Source organism: Crocodylus porosus, unplaced genomic scaffold (genome assembly GCF_001723895.1).
Source record: "Crocodylus porosus isolate Cpor-Errol unplaced genomic scaffold, CroPor_comp1, whole genome shotgun sequence".
Taxonomy (NCBI): domain Eukaryota; kingdom Metazoa; phylum Chordata; order Crocodylia; family Crocodylidae; genus Crocodylus; species Crocodylus porosus.
Genome location: NW_017728951.1, coordinates 16,916,023 through 16,933,011, shown reverse-complemented (window position 1 = coordinate 16,933,011; position 16,989 = coordinate 16,916,023). Strand labels below are relative to the sequence as shown.

General features: G+C 41.2%; 1 protein-coding gene across 3 annotated transcripts in view; it reads left to right on the top strand.

The window, feature by feature from the left end:
* Nucleotides 1-6: 6 nt before the first annotated feature.
* ATRNL1 (attractin like 1) overlaps nt 7-16,989 on the top strand; it is a 969,676-nt gene continuing 952,693 nt past the window's right edge. For all 3 annotated transcript variants that reach the window (XM_019555783.1, XM_019555782.1, XM_019555784.1), the window contains exon 1: nt 7-442. In XM_019555783.1, coding sequence (XP_019411328.1) covers nt 198-442 — 245 coding nt within the window. In that variant the 5' untranslated portion in view covers nt 7-197. The remainder of the gene's footprint in view (nt 443-16,989) is intronic.

Genomic DNA, 16,989 nt, shown 5'->3' with positions numbered 1-16,989 from the left:
CGGGGCCGCGTCCCCGGGCGGGATGCTGAGGAGCCCGCGCGGGGGTGCCACACGCGTGCGTGCGCTCGCCAGGAGGAAGCACAAGGTCACACTCGCGCCTTCCTCCTCCTCCTCCTCCTCCATGGGAGCCGGGGGCGAGGAGGGCGGCGGGCTGCGCGCGCGTGGCCGTGTGTGAAGACCGGGCTCCTCGCTCCCCGATGGAGCCGGGCAGCGTCCTGAGGCGCTGCTGCTTCTCCTCCTCCTCCTCCTCGCTGCTGCTGCTGGAGGCCAACAGCCGGCTGCTCCTCCACGGCTTCCTCTACCTGGTGCTGTACGCCCAGGTGTCCCAGGGCAAGCCCTGCGACAGAGCCTCTTGCTTCGCGGGCCGCTGTGTCAACGCCACCTGCCTCTGCGACCAGGGCTGGGTGGGAGACCAGTGCCAGCACTGCCAGGGCCGCTTCAAGTGAGTCTCGCTTCCCTTGTCCTTTCCCTGCATCGGCAGCTTGCGCCGAGCCTGCCGCAGAAGTTAGGGCCCTTCCCCGCCAGGTGGGACAGCCCCTAGGCGCAAGGGATCGGCGGGGAGAAGCTGGCAGCCTCGTCCGCGGACTCGCGACCTGTTTTGCAGAAGGGTCCTAACGGCATTGCCTTCACCTCTGTCTCCACGGCTCCCTTTCCCTTCCTCCCCCCGGCTCTGACCGTCTTCCCTGCTCCTGTTTTGCCCCCTCCCCATTCTGCTCCTCACTGTGCACGGGCAGCAGAATAATAAAATCGATGAATAATAATAACAAGAATAACAGTAGCATCCATGGAAATAAGCACTCCCCCCTTCGTGATCGATACACCGTGGAGATAAATGACGCTTCGGCTTTTTGGTGGAAGGAGGAAATTGTGGCAGGACGGTTTGCAGGGGCCGAGTGGGTCGGTGGTGGATGTTGGCCGCGCGGCGGGGCGATACTTTCTCTCCGGTAGCCCCGTGGCTGGTGTCGTGGCTTTCCGGTGCTGTCTCCGTTGCACCGTTTTGCTCTATGAACTTGTTTAAAAAGGGGGCAGCAGAGCCTAGAGCATGGGGTGGGCAAAATGCGGCCCGCGGGCCGCATCCGGCCCGCGGGGCTCCTAAAAAGATGTAGAAAATTAGTATTTCTCTGTCTTTGGTGCCTGTCAAAAATGACAGGGCGCAAGGGCAGTAGGACCCAGGGGAAGCCCGGTGGGCTCCCACAACGGCGGGGCCCACGCGGCCCCGCCCGCCAGCCGGAAGCCCCAGCCGCGGTTTCTGGGCTGGGAGCACGTGGCTAAGGTCAGGTAAGGGGGCACCCCGGGCAAGGAAGGAGCCTGGGGGGGAGTGGCACGCCCCAGGCCCGGTGTGCTGCGCTGCAGCTGCTTGCACCCCGCTTTGCTGCGAGCACCTGCAGCGTGGGGCCCCGGGGGCGCTTCCCCGCTCAGCTTTTCCCTGGGTTTTAAGCCACCTTGTAGAATTCAGATATGTTATATTTGTCTGCTCCCGTAAGGATAAAAACAAATGTACAAATAACCCCCTGCCCCCCAGGCAGTTGTAGCTGAAAGATGCTATAAAACATGTAGTTACCATCGGTGTGTTTGCAGCGTTACCTCCTTACAGGATTTAAATTCTCCCTGAAGAGAGAATTTGGAAAAAAAGAAATATGGACTAATTGTTAAGCCTTATTTAAAACTTAGTAGAAATTGATTTTTCTGTCTTGGCAAATGAAGTTTAACTTGCATGGGGGGTAGGGGTGTGTGAGTACGTGCATGCACGTGTGCCCATGTGCAGGTTTTTTAAGAATCAAAGTTTCCTGCCTTGGATACGGACAAAGGGAAGCAGGCTCTGTTTGTCTGGGAAACCTAAGGAAGTTGATTGTGAAACATGTTGTCTGAAGTAAGATACTTATTCTGGGAAAGGAGCTATTACCTGGCAACTTTATGATTTGCTGTTTTGCGCCATAAGTGAGCTTATGATTTACTTGGAAAAGGGATGTTATTCCACTGTTTCATCAGAATGTTAACTTGATAATGGTAGTTATAAATTGATCTTGTATTATGTGTGTGTGTTGAGGATTTGGACCCAGTCATTGGTTTGTAGTCCTGTAATAAGTATTGTGCATGACATGTGGAGGCCCAGATGAATTTTCTCTGTAAAAACATGCTTGTAGAATGAATATTGCCCTCCTTTCTAGGAATTAATTGTTTTTTATACCTTGATGTCAATTTATCCTATCCTAATAGTGCAGAGGGTAAGGGAAATGTTAATCTTTTAATTATGCATTAATTACAAAGTATGAAACTTCCATTTTTGTTGGGTGATATTAGAATGCCTTTACAGGTATTTCCACTATATTTTAGTAAATTGGCATTCATTGTTTACATAAATTGCATTTGCTGGATGAGCTTAATGGGAAGAAGCATGACAGTTAGGCTTTGCCTCATGGCACTATGTTCACTTCTAGCAGAATACTAATAATCCATCCCCACCTAGAGGAAGGTCTGGCTGCATGTTGAAAGGACATCCTTTTCTTAGCTAAGCAGGCAGTGTTTAATAGATGGGCCCCAGGGTTTTTGGTGAAGTCCGGATACATTTGTTGCTCTGTTTTCTAAGGTGCAAATCCGTTAGAAGGTCACTGATAGCAACATTAAGATTTTGTCACAAGAGAAGCCTTTTGCTTATTTCAGAGAGCTGTTTTTAAGGATATGCTACTGTGGAAAAGTCACCCAAGTAGAGCATTTTGAATTTTTATATAAAGAACCAAAATGTTTCTGATTATTAAATACAAAAAATATGTAGAATAGTGTAGTAGTTTAGAGATTCATTCGATATGGCAGATGGTATAAGGTGGGGAATGGTATAAAATATTTGTCAGTATTTCACAGGACCAGTGGCAACCTTATCCCTTAAAGGTTGAATTATGATCCCTGGAGTCAGGGTAAGTGCCAAGACACCATCTCAGTCAGCACAGTATATATGCATAATTTCCCAACTTCAGCACCTATTTTCCAGCTATGTCATAAGATCTGTCTTGCAGCCATATGATTGAAGGTCTTTCTGACTTAGGTGGGAAATGGGGAGACTTGTTTGTTATGTTGGAACTGACCCATGTTTCCATTTGTCCATGCAGCATAAATGTGTACTACAGACATGATCAGTCTGTGACTGCTTTACAGTCTGTGGTCAACCAGTGGGGTTGGCTGTGTGTGACTTCCTTGTCATTTACTGTTCTGGTCTACAAGAATTATCAAGAATGATTCAAGATGAATATAAGACAAATGTTGTTAATAAGCGTGTAGGCTACAGTAAATGGAATAAAAATTTCATAGGTTGCAAATACTAAGTGTATAAATATTCATTAATGTAGGATTCTGTCTGTGACTTAGACCATTCCTGTATTGTTTTAAAGTGGTGTTTTATTCTTTAGTGACTTCATATATTGCCACCCAACGTTAAAATGGGCTGAACTTGACAAATACAGCTGAAAAACCTGTTACCTGTTTCTGGAGGCATTTAAGGTTAAGCTTACACAAAAAGAACAAGGATGTCTTATCAATATGTTTCCCTTTATGCACAATGATATATAATTGATTATAGCTTTTTGAGACCTGCTTGTTGTCATCGTGGTTGTTGTTGTTGTTTCCTCTCCAGCAAGTGGTGGAAAAAAATTACCTTGGAGGAAGGGCTCTATTTAAAGAAACTTGGGGCCATTAATTCTTATGTGAGGGAGTTTTTTGTAAATTGAGAAATAGCAGTCTAGCAGAGAAACATCAGCAGTGATTGATCAATCTTAGTAAGCAGGTGTCAAAATTAATTGACAATTCCATGGTAACCTACCTTTTTCCCTATGGGGAAACTGTTAAGGGAGTAAGATTACTCTTTAAGTGCTGCACTGGGCTGGATGAAGGATGGATCTGGGGGGAAAAAAGGAACAGGTGAAAATAGTAACTAAAGCTTGTCTGAAGCACATCATTTGCTACTTTTCCAGCTTTCGTGTTTACACTTTGTAGTTTGTGCATACTAGTAAGGTAACAAAACACTTCACATTTGAACACTGCATTTACATGTTTGTTAGTTTCCAGAATGTTCATCTCCGAGCTAAACACTTTCTGGGCCTTGTTGATGTCTCATGGTGAATGCATTTATTTTATTTTGTACTTGTTTTGAACTTTAAGTTGCAGTTAAATTCAGATATGTTTTCTGCCTTTCTTATTCTGTTTTCATCTATTCAGCAAAATGCTAATTTGCACAATGCAGAACAATAGAAGGTGCATTCATTCGCATATGAAACAACACCCTTAACAAGTAAACAAGAAAAATAAATTCTGTTAGTTGTTTAATGGAGGTAGAGAGAGGTAAGAAAGGAATAGAGAAGCAGTGAGAGCTTGTAACAGTTCTTGGGGTGAGAACAGATTAAAACAGAGATTGAAAGCACATTGGTCAGTCTGTCTTCACCAGGTGGTTCCATTTAAATCTATTTATTGATTCAGGCTGGGGAAGGAACCTAGCTTTTCAGAAATGGTTGCTTAAGGATGTATCCTCACAGTTAAAAATCTCATTGAGTGTTAAGCAAAGTTTATCTTAGAATTTGATAGAAGCAGAGGCTCCTTTATCAATAAAGTCTTGGTAACTATGATAATTTGAGTAGCAAGACTAAGATCGGCAAACATAGAAAAGTGTGTGCGCATGTGTATATGTATGTATGTATGTATATGTTTGCTGATCTTAGTCTTAGTTTATCTATACTTTTTTCCTACTGCACTGGATTTGTTTAAATTTTACTGGCATTTAATTTCTACTTTGACCAAGTTCAGAGAGTGGTAGTTAGTCCATAAATTATGACTCCTCCCTGCCTTCTGTCTGATCTTGTTGTGAGAATAAAAGGGTGACTGCTAGGTTTAAAACTTCAGAATGTTGTGTGTGCAAAACATGGCAATAGCAGTATTGACATAATTGCACAAATAATTGTGGTAAATGCATATTGAAACTGTAGGCACATGTGGTATTGAAATTTTGGCAATTAAGCTCCAAGCTTATTTCTTCCCCTGTGCAAAGTATAGAAGTAACCTCTTTGTTCTAGGTCCAGCAGAACTGTCATCTACTTTGGTATTTGCCAGTTGAGATTCTGAGTCTTCTGTGAAGCTTTTTTAGATGTATTTTGGTTTGCATGTTATTGTATATCTTGGTCGGTGCCCAGACCTTGGTATACCATATTAACATTACGAGTAATGCTGTATCAGTTTCCTGAATTTCTGTTGACATCTTATCCCTTCTGTCATCTTTAGACAAGTGTGAGTTTCTTGGGTAGCATCCATTGTGAGGAGCATAAGTAATAGGTTCCGTTTTACTATTAACATTGTGAGAGATTTTCCTATTTCTAACCTGTTGTAACAAGTGTGATTCTTGGAGATGCTGCTAAAAATACTTCTCAAGTAAACTGTTTAACATTTCTCCCTAAAGGGAATGCAAGTAATAGTGAAATATCCAGCGATCAATTATCAGGCACAGCTGTTTGGGGCTGGCTGGGGCAAGGGACACAACGGAGGTAAAGAGCAGAATGCACTGGCAAGGAATCGGAACAATGGGGTATGAAACTATAATGCTGAAATAACTGTAATTGATTATTATCTTGGGTCTGGCTGCATGTCTCTGGCAGGATTACAAAAGCCCTATAACATGACACGTGTGTGCACGTACGTGCAGTGTTAGTGATGGCCAGATCCTGTTCTGGTAAACTTGCATATTATGAGAGAAAGTTTACATGCAGTTTTCTTCAGTTACTCTGTTGTGAGAGAGGAGAAAAATAGTTTTCCACAGCAAAATCAGCACTCATCTTCGTTTCCAAGATAGAGCAAGTGCAACAGGGGCTGAAGGCTTAAAGTGGACCCTTGCAGTGGTGTAACTAGGGTGGGGTGACGGGGACAGTGCTCCTGGACACCAATGAGGTGGACACTGCAATGTCTAGGAACATACATTATGCTTGTCTCTGGACAAATTGTGCCTGTGTTTGTCCCATAACAGAAAGATCCAGGGTTTAGTATGTGGCTGAATGTACTGTCACTCTTCTAATTCATGGGATAACCATTCAGATGTGCTATATGATGTCCTGGGTTAAATTATTAGTACTTTTCATCCTGTGAGCCTTTTAGGATTTATCCTGGGACAACAGACACGGACATCTGAATGATTGCACTTTGTTTCAGCACAGTGTTTTTCTTTGGATAAATGCAGTGTCTGTTTTGGATCCTTATCATTGAAACTATTTGCACAAGGCAAGGGACGCTTGTCTCATTAAAGAACCTCGGCACTGGAACGGGACAAGTTTATGAGGACAGAAGAAAATCATTAACTTGTGACTTTTTTAAGGCATTTGCTAATCTCTGCTATATCCTATAGTTTTGCAAACTATTGGCCTGATTATGTCTCTTAGATCTGTAGATAGATCAACCACTCTGCCCATGGATTTTCTCTTTCAGGTGCAAGAGAGTACTGTTTTCTGCCAGAGTAGTGAATCTCAGCTACGGTGCTGTGACCTTGGGGTACCTTGAGATCCTTTTAAGAGTGTTGTGGGCCACTACAGCTTGTTACTACAATTAGGTGTGCGAACATGACTGACAGGATGAACCCAGAGATTTCAGATAGGAATCCATACTGTTGAAGACATTTTGACCTGTTGTCTTTCTGAGCTGTTTGCTTTATTATTTTTCTGTAGTCACAAAAATGAGTGAAAACCAAGAGCTGGCATTTTCCAAAAGTTCCTCAAATCTAAAAAGGTTGAGAACCACTACTCCAGAGGAACAACCACGTGTTATGGTATACTCTGCAGCAGGAATTGGAAACCGGGTCGGAGATAGGAGGGCCAGGGAGACTTGAATAATCTTCATCAAAACTTACAAGTTTTAAAAAAGTGTGCATCTCCTCAGTAGCATTTCAGTTCTCTCTCCTGCCTTTGGGGAGTTTGGAATAACTGAGGTGAATCCTTGATTTTTTTGAGGCTTCAGTTGAATCACGTGATCAGATATGTAGGGTGAGCAACATGGAATCGTGGAATTGTAGCATTGGAAGGGACCTCAAGGATCATCTGATGCAACATCCTGCTATTCCTAAACTTGCTTTTATACAAAAGTGCAAAGCCCTTAGATGTACAGTGTATTGCAGATCACTGATTGTTCAGGTTTAGAGTTTGTGGGCCATGTATATTCCTGTGGGGATAAAAGGAGTAACCAGTATCCTGTTCCCTTATATTATGATGTAAGGAAATCGCTATAAGACAATTTTCATAAAGTGTTCCTTCCACTTAAATCTCTTTCTTAATGGCACTTGCATTATCTAAATTTAAAACTATTTTTCTTTTTGTAGAATAGTTAAGTGTTCTTTTTATCATTTGAAGATGATGCAATTTGTAAAACAACCCCCAACTGTAGCAATGCTGGGAAGTTTCATTTGCATCATTAAATGTTACAGTTGGAACTTAACTGGGATAATTGCAATGATAAAATCATAAAACAAAAGCAATATTTTTTTTTCTGTGAGTTTCTTCACATTTACTTAAAGAGTAAATATGACACTATCTTGTAGTGTAGACTACATGACTGAATTAATATTGCAGTTAGAAGTCAAATGTGAAATTGCCCATTTTAAACGGTGCCAGTTTAACAGAGTCAAGATTTCTGTAGTCTAGAAGTATAATGTATGAATTTACACACTTTTTTTGTTTAGTTCCCTGGATAGATTGTTTTGTCCTGATTTTGAAACTCCTTTAGTGACTAATTATGTTTCTGATGCTGCATTTTCTCTCTGGCTTGTTTCTGCCTCTTTGTGATAATATAATTGGCTATATTGTTCTTTGTATAGAGTTATTTATCTCTAGTCAATGTTATTGGCTTTAAAATATTTTACAATTAATTGGACTACCAAACTATTTATATTATGTTTATGCCATAGTGTTTAAATGTAGTTTGTTTCTCTCTCATTAGCTTTTCATACTTCCTGTTTTGAAAAGTATTCAACCAGCACTGACTTTTAATAGGGATTTTATTTTCAGTAGCTATTGGAAGTGGCAGACTTTTTCTTGCTTAGCCAGAGTTGTGGTTGGCCCCATTGGACTAAATCTCATATAGGAAGCTAGACAGTTCTACAGTATGCTGCAAGTGAACTCAACTTCAGGACTGCATCTAAACAGGGCTTTTAAACATATTAAACAACCTCAGTAGATGGGATTGAAAGGTCCACTTCTTTTGCCTGCCGAGACATACAGCATGTTGTAATTGGTTATTTTTGAAAAGAGCTTTGCTTCAGGTTTGTAAAAGATTCCCATTTCATGTAGAGTAAGGCAGGGGGTTGGACTAGATGACTTCTTGAGGTCCCATCCTCTGAGCGATTTTTTTTCAAATCAATTTGTACAACTCTGGCAGACTAGAGCATAGTAGTGAAGGGTTTGTGAATTAAACTTTGCTTTTTAATGTACTATAGTTTTTGAGACCTGGTGGGATGGTAAGAAATATTCAACTTAAGTCATTTAAGTCTTCAAGATAGATTAGTGAATGGTACTCTCAAGAAATGAGCTCTAATTTATTGGCATTCAGACAGAGATGATTGAGAGAGTTGTCTTGTGGTACAGGTCCCTGGAGATACTTTTTGGTTCCTACATTTTCCTTGGCTTCACTTTCATTTTTTTGGTAGCAGGCTGGCCTTTTAGGTACCTGGTATAAAAGAATCAAGCTTTTTTGGTCATTAAGCTTTGTCTGCAGGTATTTCTAGAGTCACTTTCTAAATTAATTTGTGGATATTATCTTTAACATTTTTAGGAAATCATGTAAATCGTCTTACTTGTTTTGCCCTTGACCAGCCAACTTTTGTACACAAACTTCTTGATGCAGATATTAAAAGGGCTATCAAATTTTATTAGCCTAGGCAAAGCCCTTTAAATTTAAAACTTTGTGGATCATATAATGCCATCTGCTGAGGCCAATATGAGCGGAGCAAAGTGGCCTTGAACTATGCTTTGAGTCATAACAGAAAAATAGTATTCAATAAGAAAAGCAATCTAGAAATACCAGGTTTAAATTGATTATAGGTTGTCTATCCATGAGTTGTTACGAGTTGAACTAAAATTGGTTACACATACCTCTTGAACGGCTACAGCTGATAACTTTAGACAAGGAATGAAATCCTGAACCCTTTAATGTTGGTTGCAAAATTCCGTGGGGTTTGTCTTTCATTTTAGCAATGTGACACAGACAAGTATTCCATTGACTTAAATGGACTACTTTTGTGTAAGGGCTTATGCATTAAAGTTGCACTGCTATAAGCTAAAGTGTTAATATTAATTGATGGTCCTTATGAAGATCATCTTATTTTGGTTTTATAAAGTCTGTTTTCTTTTTTACAGGAGTCTATTAGGAACAGGTTTTAGTTAATGCTGAAGTCTTTGATTCTGTGCACAATGCAATGAAAAGTAGTTGCCCTTGTTTTTTCTTAATTTTTTTTTCCTAATTTGAACGACTGTTTTTACTTAAATTTTAGAAGGCCAGCTTTATTTCATGTTCACCAGCTTGTCTAACTTTATCCCAACTATACAGTTTGTGTAATAAAAGAGATAACCCAGGAAAATCCTTGCCCCTCACACTGTAGAATAAGCATTTAAATATATTTATTCTAAATTTTAAAAAAATCTCATTTTAAGTGGTGTAAGCATAAATTAGTTTGACACGGTAGACTTCTGTTACTGCAAAATAAATACAAACCATGCTAAAAGAAGCGGTTCTGAAACAAAAGAATCCTTTTTATTTAAAGAATAGATTTGATAAAATAAATAAAAATAAGTTTCCAGGCCTGTAACTTTATCATAAAATTGTAGTTGCTTGTGGATGTAGAAATGTGTGATCTCTGACTCATAAAGGGTATAAAGCCAGAAGGGGAAATGTAATCATCCTGTCCTACTACCCACATAACATAGGCCATAGGACTTCTCTGAATGTATTGCTGCTTGAACTGGAACCTATACTTTAGGACAGTGGTCTCCAAAGTGGGGTGCGTGCACGCCAGGGGGTGCGCCAGACGATCCATTGGGGTGCGGGAAGAAAATATTAGAACTTCTATTTAGATGTATATTTATATAAATGTACATATATTGGGATGCGTGCTCAAAAAATTTTTTACTGATGGGGTGTGCGATCAAAAAAGTTTGGAGACCACTGCTTTAGGAAGCATCTAATCTCAACATTAAACTTTGTCAGTGGTAGAAAATCCAGCACAAGCCCATGTAATTTTTTTCTCTCTATGATTTAAATAATGTGTGGCTTATTTCTAACCTGAGTCACTGGATAAAAATAAAGTACTAGTACTAAGAGCAGAGACTTGGGTCTCCCCTCCTAGGTGAATGCCCCAGCTGTTGGATTGCAGTCATTTTCCTAATTGTGTGCTCTCTGGGCCAGTGAATCTTATTTATTTATTTATTTTTTTTTTTGTGGAACAACTTCAGGAGAGAGAGGGATTTTTTTCCCCCACCCCACCCAGTGGATTAAGGAATGGGGCTACCTGCTCCCTCCTTTCCATCCCTCCCACATGCACGCTTTGGCTGTGAACTCATCAGTTGATTGGGACAAGATCTGTTTTTGCGTGGCTTAAGCTTGGAGAGGCAGAGGAGAAAGGTGGTGGTGAATGTTACTTTGTTTTGCCCTTCCCTTTTCTCCCCCTTCCTGCTGAATTCTCTAGCAGGACAAAAGAGGGGATGAGTAGCAGCAACAGTGCTTGCCTCCTGGGCTCTGAAGCCACATGAAAACAGGAGCTCTCTCCAGACCCTTGTGTTGAGAGCTCATGAGTAGGACAGCCGAAAGGGGGTTGCAACTGTGCTGCACCCCTTGTAGATCCACCCTTGCTAGTCCCAGAATAGGCTTCCTGGGAAGTGGCAGATATTAATTTGAATTTTTTCACATGGAGAAGGGAATTGACATGGGGTCTCATAATTTAGGCAAATAATGTCACCATGAGGATATAATATAAATACCGCAATCTGGTAGAATCACCATCTATTAATGCAGCTGCTGTTTCCTTTTAAGCACAGGCAGTAATGCATTTTGTGTGGAGCCTGAAAACATATAGGTTAAATGTACCCTGGGCGCACTTTTGGATTGAGTCCCTCGGGATCTTTAGGCAGAGGAGCACCTAGTTTCTAAATCCCAACAGAGCTTAGATGTGAATTCCAAACTGCTTAGCAGTGTCAAAAATAATAACAGATGGCTAAATTTCCATTCCGCTTCTCTTCCCCTCTGTGCCAAGTCTCACCTTTCATGCATTCGGAAAACAAATCTGCTTGTCCTGCTATATCACTATAGATATGTACATCTTTTATGGCTTGATTTCAGGCTGTTCAACTTTTGGGCAGCTGAGAGTTGTATACCATATGGGCCAGAGGCCCCACACAATGTGGACAGGTGGGCACCCTTCTCTTACCCAACTCTCCAACCATGTGGGCTGCCTAGTGTTTTCCCCCCCCACCCCACTGTGTGGGCAGCTTTGCTCCCCCTTTCAGTTGAGTGGGAGGGGCTGGGCAACTGCACACAAGTCACACAGTGTGGGCAGCCTAGTTCTCCCCTCCCTCCATCATGCAGGCTGCTTCTCCCACCCTTCCCCTTCCCCTTCCCCTTCCCCCTACCGCAGCACAGGTGGCCTGGCTCTAACCCATCCACTCCCTTCCTTAGCCTTGCAGGTGACACCAAGCTGGGTGGTGCAGTAGATGCACTGGAGGGTAGGCACGGCTAGAGTTTGGAGACATCTCGATAAATTGAAGGATTGGTCCAAAATAAATCTTATGAGGTTCCAGAAGGACAAGCACCATGTCCTGCACTTAAGAGGAACGGTCCTGTGCAGTACAGCTGGGAGGGGACTGGCTAAGCAGCAGTTCTGCAGAAATGGACCTGCGGATTACAGTGGATAATAAGCTGAATGTGAGCCAGCAGTGTGCCCTTGTTGCCAAGAAGGCTGATGGCATCCTGGGCTGCATTGGTAGGAGCAGTTCAGGGGAAGTGATTGATCCCCTCTTTGGCAGTGGTGAGGCCATATCAGGAGTATTGTGTCCAGTTTTGGGCCATTTACTGTGGAAGTGGACAAATTGCAGAGAGTCTAGTAGTGGGCAACGAAAATTGATCTGAGGTCCCTTCCAAGACTAATTTTCTATGATTCTATGAAAATGGTTAGGGGGCTGGAGGACATGACTTGTGAGGAGTGGCTGAGGGAACTGGGCTTATTTATTCTGGAAAAAGAGAAGACTGAGGGGGTATTTAATAGCAGCTTTTACCTGAAGGGCGGTTCCAAAGAGGATGGAGCTGGACTGTTCTCAGTGGTGGGAGGTGACAGAACAAGGAGCAGTGGTCTCATGTTGCAGCAAGGGAAGCTTAGGTTGGATATTAGGAAGTACTTTCTCACAAAGAGGGTAGTAAAGCACTGGAACAGGTTATCCAGAGATGTTGTGCAATCTCCATCTTCAGAGGTTTTTAAGACCCAGCTAGACAGAATGCTGGCTGGGATGATCTAGTTGGGGATGGTGATGCTTTGAGAAGGGGATTGGACTAGATGACTTCTGAGGTCTCTTCCAACCCTAATTTTCTCTGGTTCTAGGATTACCTACCTACCTGCTGTGTAGGAGGAGCAACTGGGAGGGGTGGTGGCAGCTGTGAGGGAGTTCATGGGCTGGCTGCGTGATAACACTTTGAGGGCTGTGTGTGGCCCATGGATTGCCAGTTGGATAGCCTGGATTAATTGAGTGAGTAAGGTTTATGAAGGATGATGATGTTCACTAGGTTCGTTGTCTCTGTATGGAGTATTCAAAGGTTCACATTAGGTTTATATTCGTTCTGACAAAATTCAGTTGTAAGTATGTGAATTTAGCTGGTGACAAAAAACTTGGGAAGGTCACAGAGAGCATATTTTAAAATGTGTCATGACATGTTTTTTTATCCTGTTTGCAGGAATGTTGATTATTTTACATACTGTTTCAGTCCCATTACAAACTGTGGTAATGCATTTGTTTGATATGGTTATGCAGGATGCTGATTTGACCTCTCTCTCTCTTTCTTTCTTTTTCTTTTACAGTTTGAATAAGCAATAGCATAAAAGAAAATTCAATCCCTTGTTTTAAATACCCTAGGATATTTCAGTTTTGTAAATTTGTATGTGCTGCCTACAGGGAAGGATTATGATTATGATCCAGATAGCATTTGGGAGTTGATTCTTGTTCCCACCAGGCAGTAAATTATTGGTGTCATTTAGTTTAGCTTTTACTATCTGCCTAGTGTAAAAAAGTAAGATCTAGGGAAGATTCTGTTTTTAGAAGTTATTACTGTAGCTGTTGTCATTTTCTTAAATATGTGGAAATAGCGTAGTGAGATGTATACTACTATAAATATGTTTGTATGTTCTTTCTGAGGGTTTCCTTCTCTGTTATAAAAGTGTTGGGCATTGTTTGTGCCACAAATGCATCCAACTACCAATGAATGGATTTTGAAACTTCTTTCCTTGGGAAGATGAACATCTAGAAGTAACAGGCAGGTAGAGTTGTTCTAGGTATTTTAGATGAGCCAGAACTCAAACTCTAGTCACACTTCCTTTTTTTAAATTATTGGTATGGTAACTTGCTCAGATGTCATTGTTTTCAAATTCAGCTTTACGTTTCCTATTATAAATGCATTTCAAGCTGTGAATATTTATTTTTATGCTGTGATGGGTGAGAAACGTGGAGAACCTTCCATGGAAAGAGTAGATAAAAAGACTTGAAAAACTTTGAGCTGTGAAGGCGGGGAACAACTGGTGTATATGCCTTGTGTCTGCATTTTATTCTCGGATAACTGTTTTTTCACAGCAGTTTACCACTTTCCCTCCTCTCTAGGAATGAGAAAATATAAGAGTACTTGCTGCATTCAGCTCTCCTGGAATCCCAGTGTAACTTATAACAGCAGACAAAAATTATATAAATTACCATGCTATATGTGTTTTCTGTGTCTAGACCCTAAGTTCCACAAGCTAATCCTTGAGACCCAAAGCCACTTTAAACATCCAATTTGGTTTTTTTAAATGGAACATTCATAGTAATATTAGCTAGAATATTCATAAATGGGTCTGAACTGCAGTGTTTGGATCTGGGGCTTGGATGTGGGTTTATAGTGTAGGACAGCTCATATATCTCATTATTTTGTTAACAGGAGGAATAAATCCATTGATCCTGGTGACACCAGTAAATCCAAACTCCACTGACTTCAAAGTTACTCCACATTTTGGCCAATTAATTTGAGAACAGATTTTGACTAATGGTGCAGTGAAAGTTGGTAGTAAATGAATGATGCACAATTTCTGTATGGCTAAAGGGACAAAAAAGTTTTATCCTTAATTTAGTGAAAAACAGAGTAATTCAGAAATGCTACGTGAAGGAAGGAAGGCTGTGCTGAAAATGTGCTTTGTTAGAGAGCACTAGAGACTGATTCAGGCTTGAGTTGCATCAAAATGTGGGCACAAAGGATGGTAATAATATATGAGAGTGAGGTGATTGGGGAATATCCTCAGTATATTCTTTTTATGTCAAATATAGTATTTGTTGAAGGATGGAGTGTTAGTGAGAAAAATAGTTTAAAAATCTGTTAGCAGAAACAAAGAATCTATGGATTCAAGTTCATATATTATTGAAAAACAAATTTCTGTTAGCAGCAAAATTTAAAAGTGGCTGTGATCTTCAGTCTTGTAGGTAAGTTATGAGAGATCTCTTCCATCTTTTTTAAAGTGATGGAAATGAGTAGGTAAAGGTTGGTGACTTCTGGAAGTGGGTAGGTAAAACTGATACACCTGTGTATGCTTGGAGCCATTTTACCATCACAGGTAGAAGCACAACTGCATTTGACTCTAAATGATAGCTAGGACATAGGGCCCTGACAGAAGTGACATTTTGTCATCCGATTGGCCCACTGAAAGTGCTTTACAGCCATTGAAAGAAGTGCATGGTTCCAGAGCGCTTTAAAAGTACCTGTATAATGCAACAATGATGATGGCTCTCCGAAGGGGCTAGGCTAGGGGAGAGATGCTGCAGACTTACAGCCAGCTCCAAAGTGGAGTTTGAATTCCCCTCCTTCACCCAACAGAGAAAGTTCATGGGGCAGTGGGTCACTGTAACTCATGGTGCTTTCTGTGAAGCGTCATGCGTTACAGCAGAGAGAGGCCCCTCTGTCAGCACCCTTAATCCCACTTTGACTTCACCAACAAGCCAAAGTGGGAAGATCACAAAAATGTTGCAAAGATCAAAAAGCTTTGAGTACCAGCAAAATTAGTACACTTTGTCTGCAAATAAAATGACAGCTATGTTCCAGGCAGGAGATGATGTTACTTTTAATACACTCTGAAAATAAGTATTTTTAGATAAACAGCACCATGCCTAATGCAAACAAAGCAGCATGCTATTCTGTAGGAAGCTAGTTCTATGCAGATTATAAGCATAATCATTTTGATATTCACAGAGTGCCCCAACTCCTGTCACTAGTGTCCCCATTAATTTGGCATCCAGAGCTTGTGCCAAATACGCTGGTTATTTGCACCACTTGTGGCACACGTTGGAGGCCATGGCTGTTCTAAAGGATGATTTTAAAATGCTAACTGGAGCTGAAAGGTATTGCTGAAACTGACACGAAGTACTTGAAGAAGCAGTTAGTTTTGAAAACCTATATTATACCTGCACTTGTGCACACAGATGTGACATTAGTATTAAGATGTTTTAATTAGAGACTATGTTCTTCAGTGCATCATAAAATGTACTATGGCTCTGAGTCCTAAAGTAGAAGGCAGGCTAGATTTGCACCTCGATAGACTACCCTAACTCTCTCCAATGTCGTAGAGTAAAACCTTTCATTTTATAGTACTTCATTTTATAAGCATAGTATGTTCTTATCTATTTTTAAAAAATTTGTGGTATTTTTCTAGCAATTTTAATTTCCATGTGATGGTTTAAGTTTTGTGTTTTTAAAGAAATGTCTATATTAATGGAAATTCTTCCTTCCCTCCTCATTTCTATGTTGTGCTTTTACACTTTGAAAATTTACTAATGTTTGCAACTTAGAATAAAAAATGACTTGGGGAGGAGGTGGGTAAATATAATTAGCCTTCTTACATGTGAGGAATCCAATGCTATATAATTTGTCCAGGTTTACACACAAGGTGTGACAAGACAACAGTGAAAACTGGTCACTTTGTAGAGCCCCATCCAGTGCCAGGCTTACTCTTTCTTTACTGGAAAACTATACATCTAAATTATTTATAATACAAATAATTTATCTTTTGTTTTCACTGAGTACTTTTGATTTTTTTTTTTTTTTTTTTTTTGAAGGAAAAAAATATAATAAGGTGTGGAGCTGTTTATTCAACATAGCAAATGCCTATCCATATGTCGTAACTAAGAGTAAGTTAAATCAGTTGTTGTATACTTATTTTGCACATAGTGGGTACACATTGTGCACTTGTTAGCAAATGTGTTAGTCCTATGTGTGAGAAATGAAATGATCATAAGTAGGGGTTGATCCAGGAGGAGTATGGTTGCACCCCACTTTTGCTGTGTGCCAAATGTGCACCAAGTTCTCTGAGCTCATAAGCATATCAGTACATTTCCTAATGGGAACTCTGCATGTTGTGTATGCTCTGGGTTTATCAGCTGGTTGGTGGTGGGTCTGGCTGAAACCACTGCTTCTATGCAGCTCTGGAGTCCAAGAGGACCAAAACTGCTGTTTGTCCCTCCTTCCTCCTCTTCCTTCTCCTTCTTTTCTTGTGCTTCTTCCCCCTCACCCTTGCTGAGTTGAGCAGCAGCAGGGGAAAAGGGGACAAGCAGCAGTCCTCAGTCCTTGGGCTCTGCAACCGCATGAAAACAGCAGTTGAGCATTGCTCTTTGCCCCCTCTTTCCTCTTGCTGATGTGTTCTGAGATGGGGCAATGCGATGCTGCAGCTAGTAAAGCGACCAAAATGCTGGCGTGCATCCATAGATGCTTCTC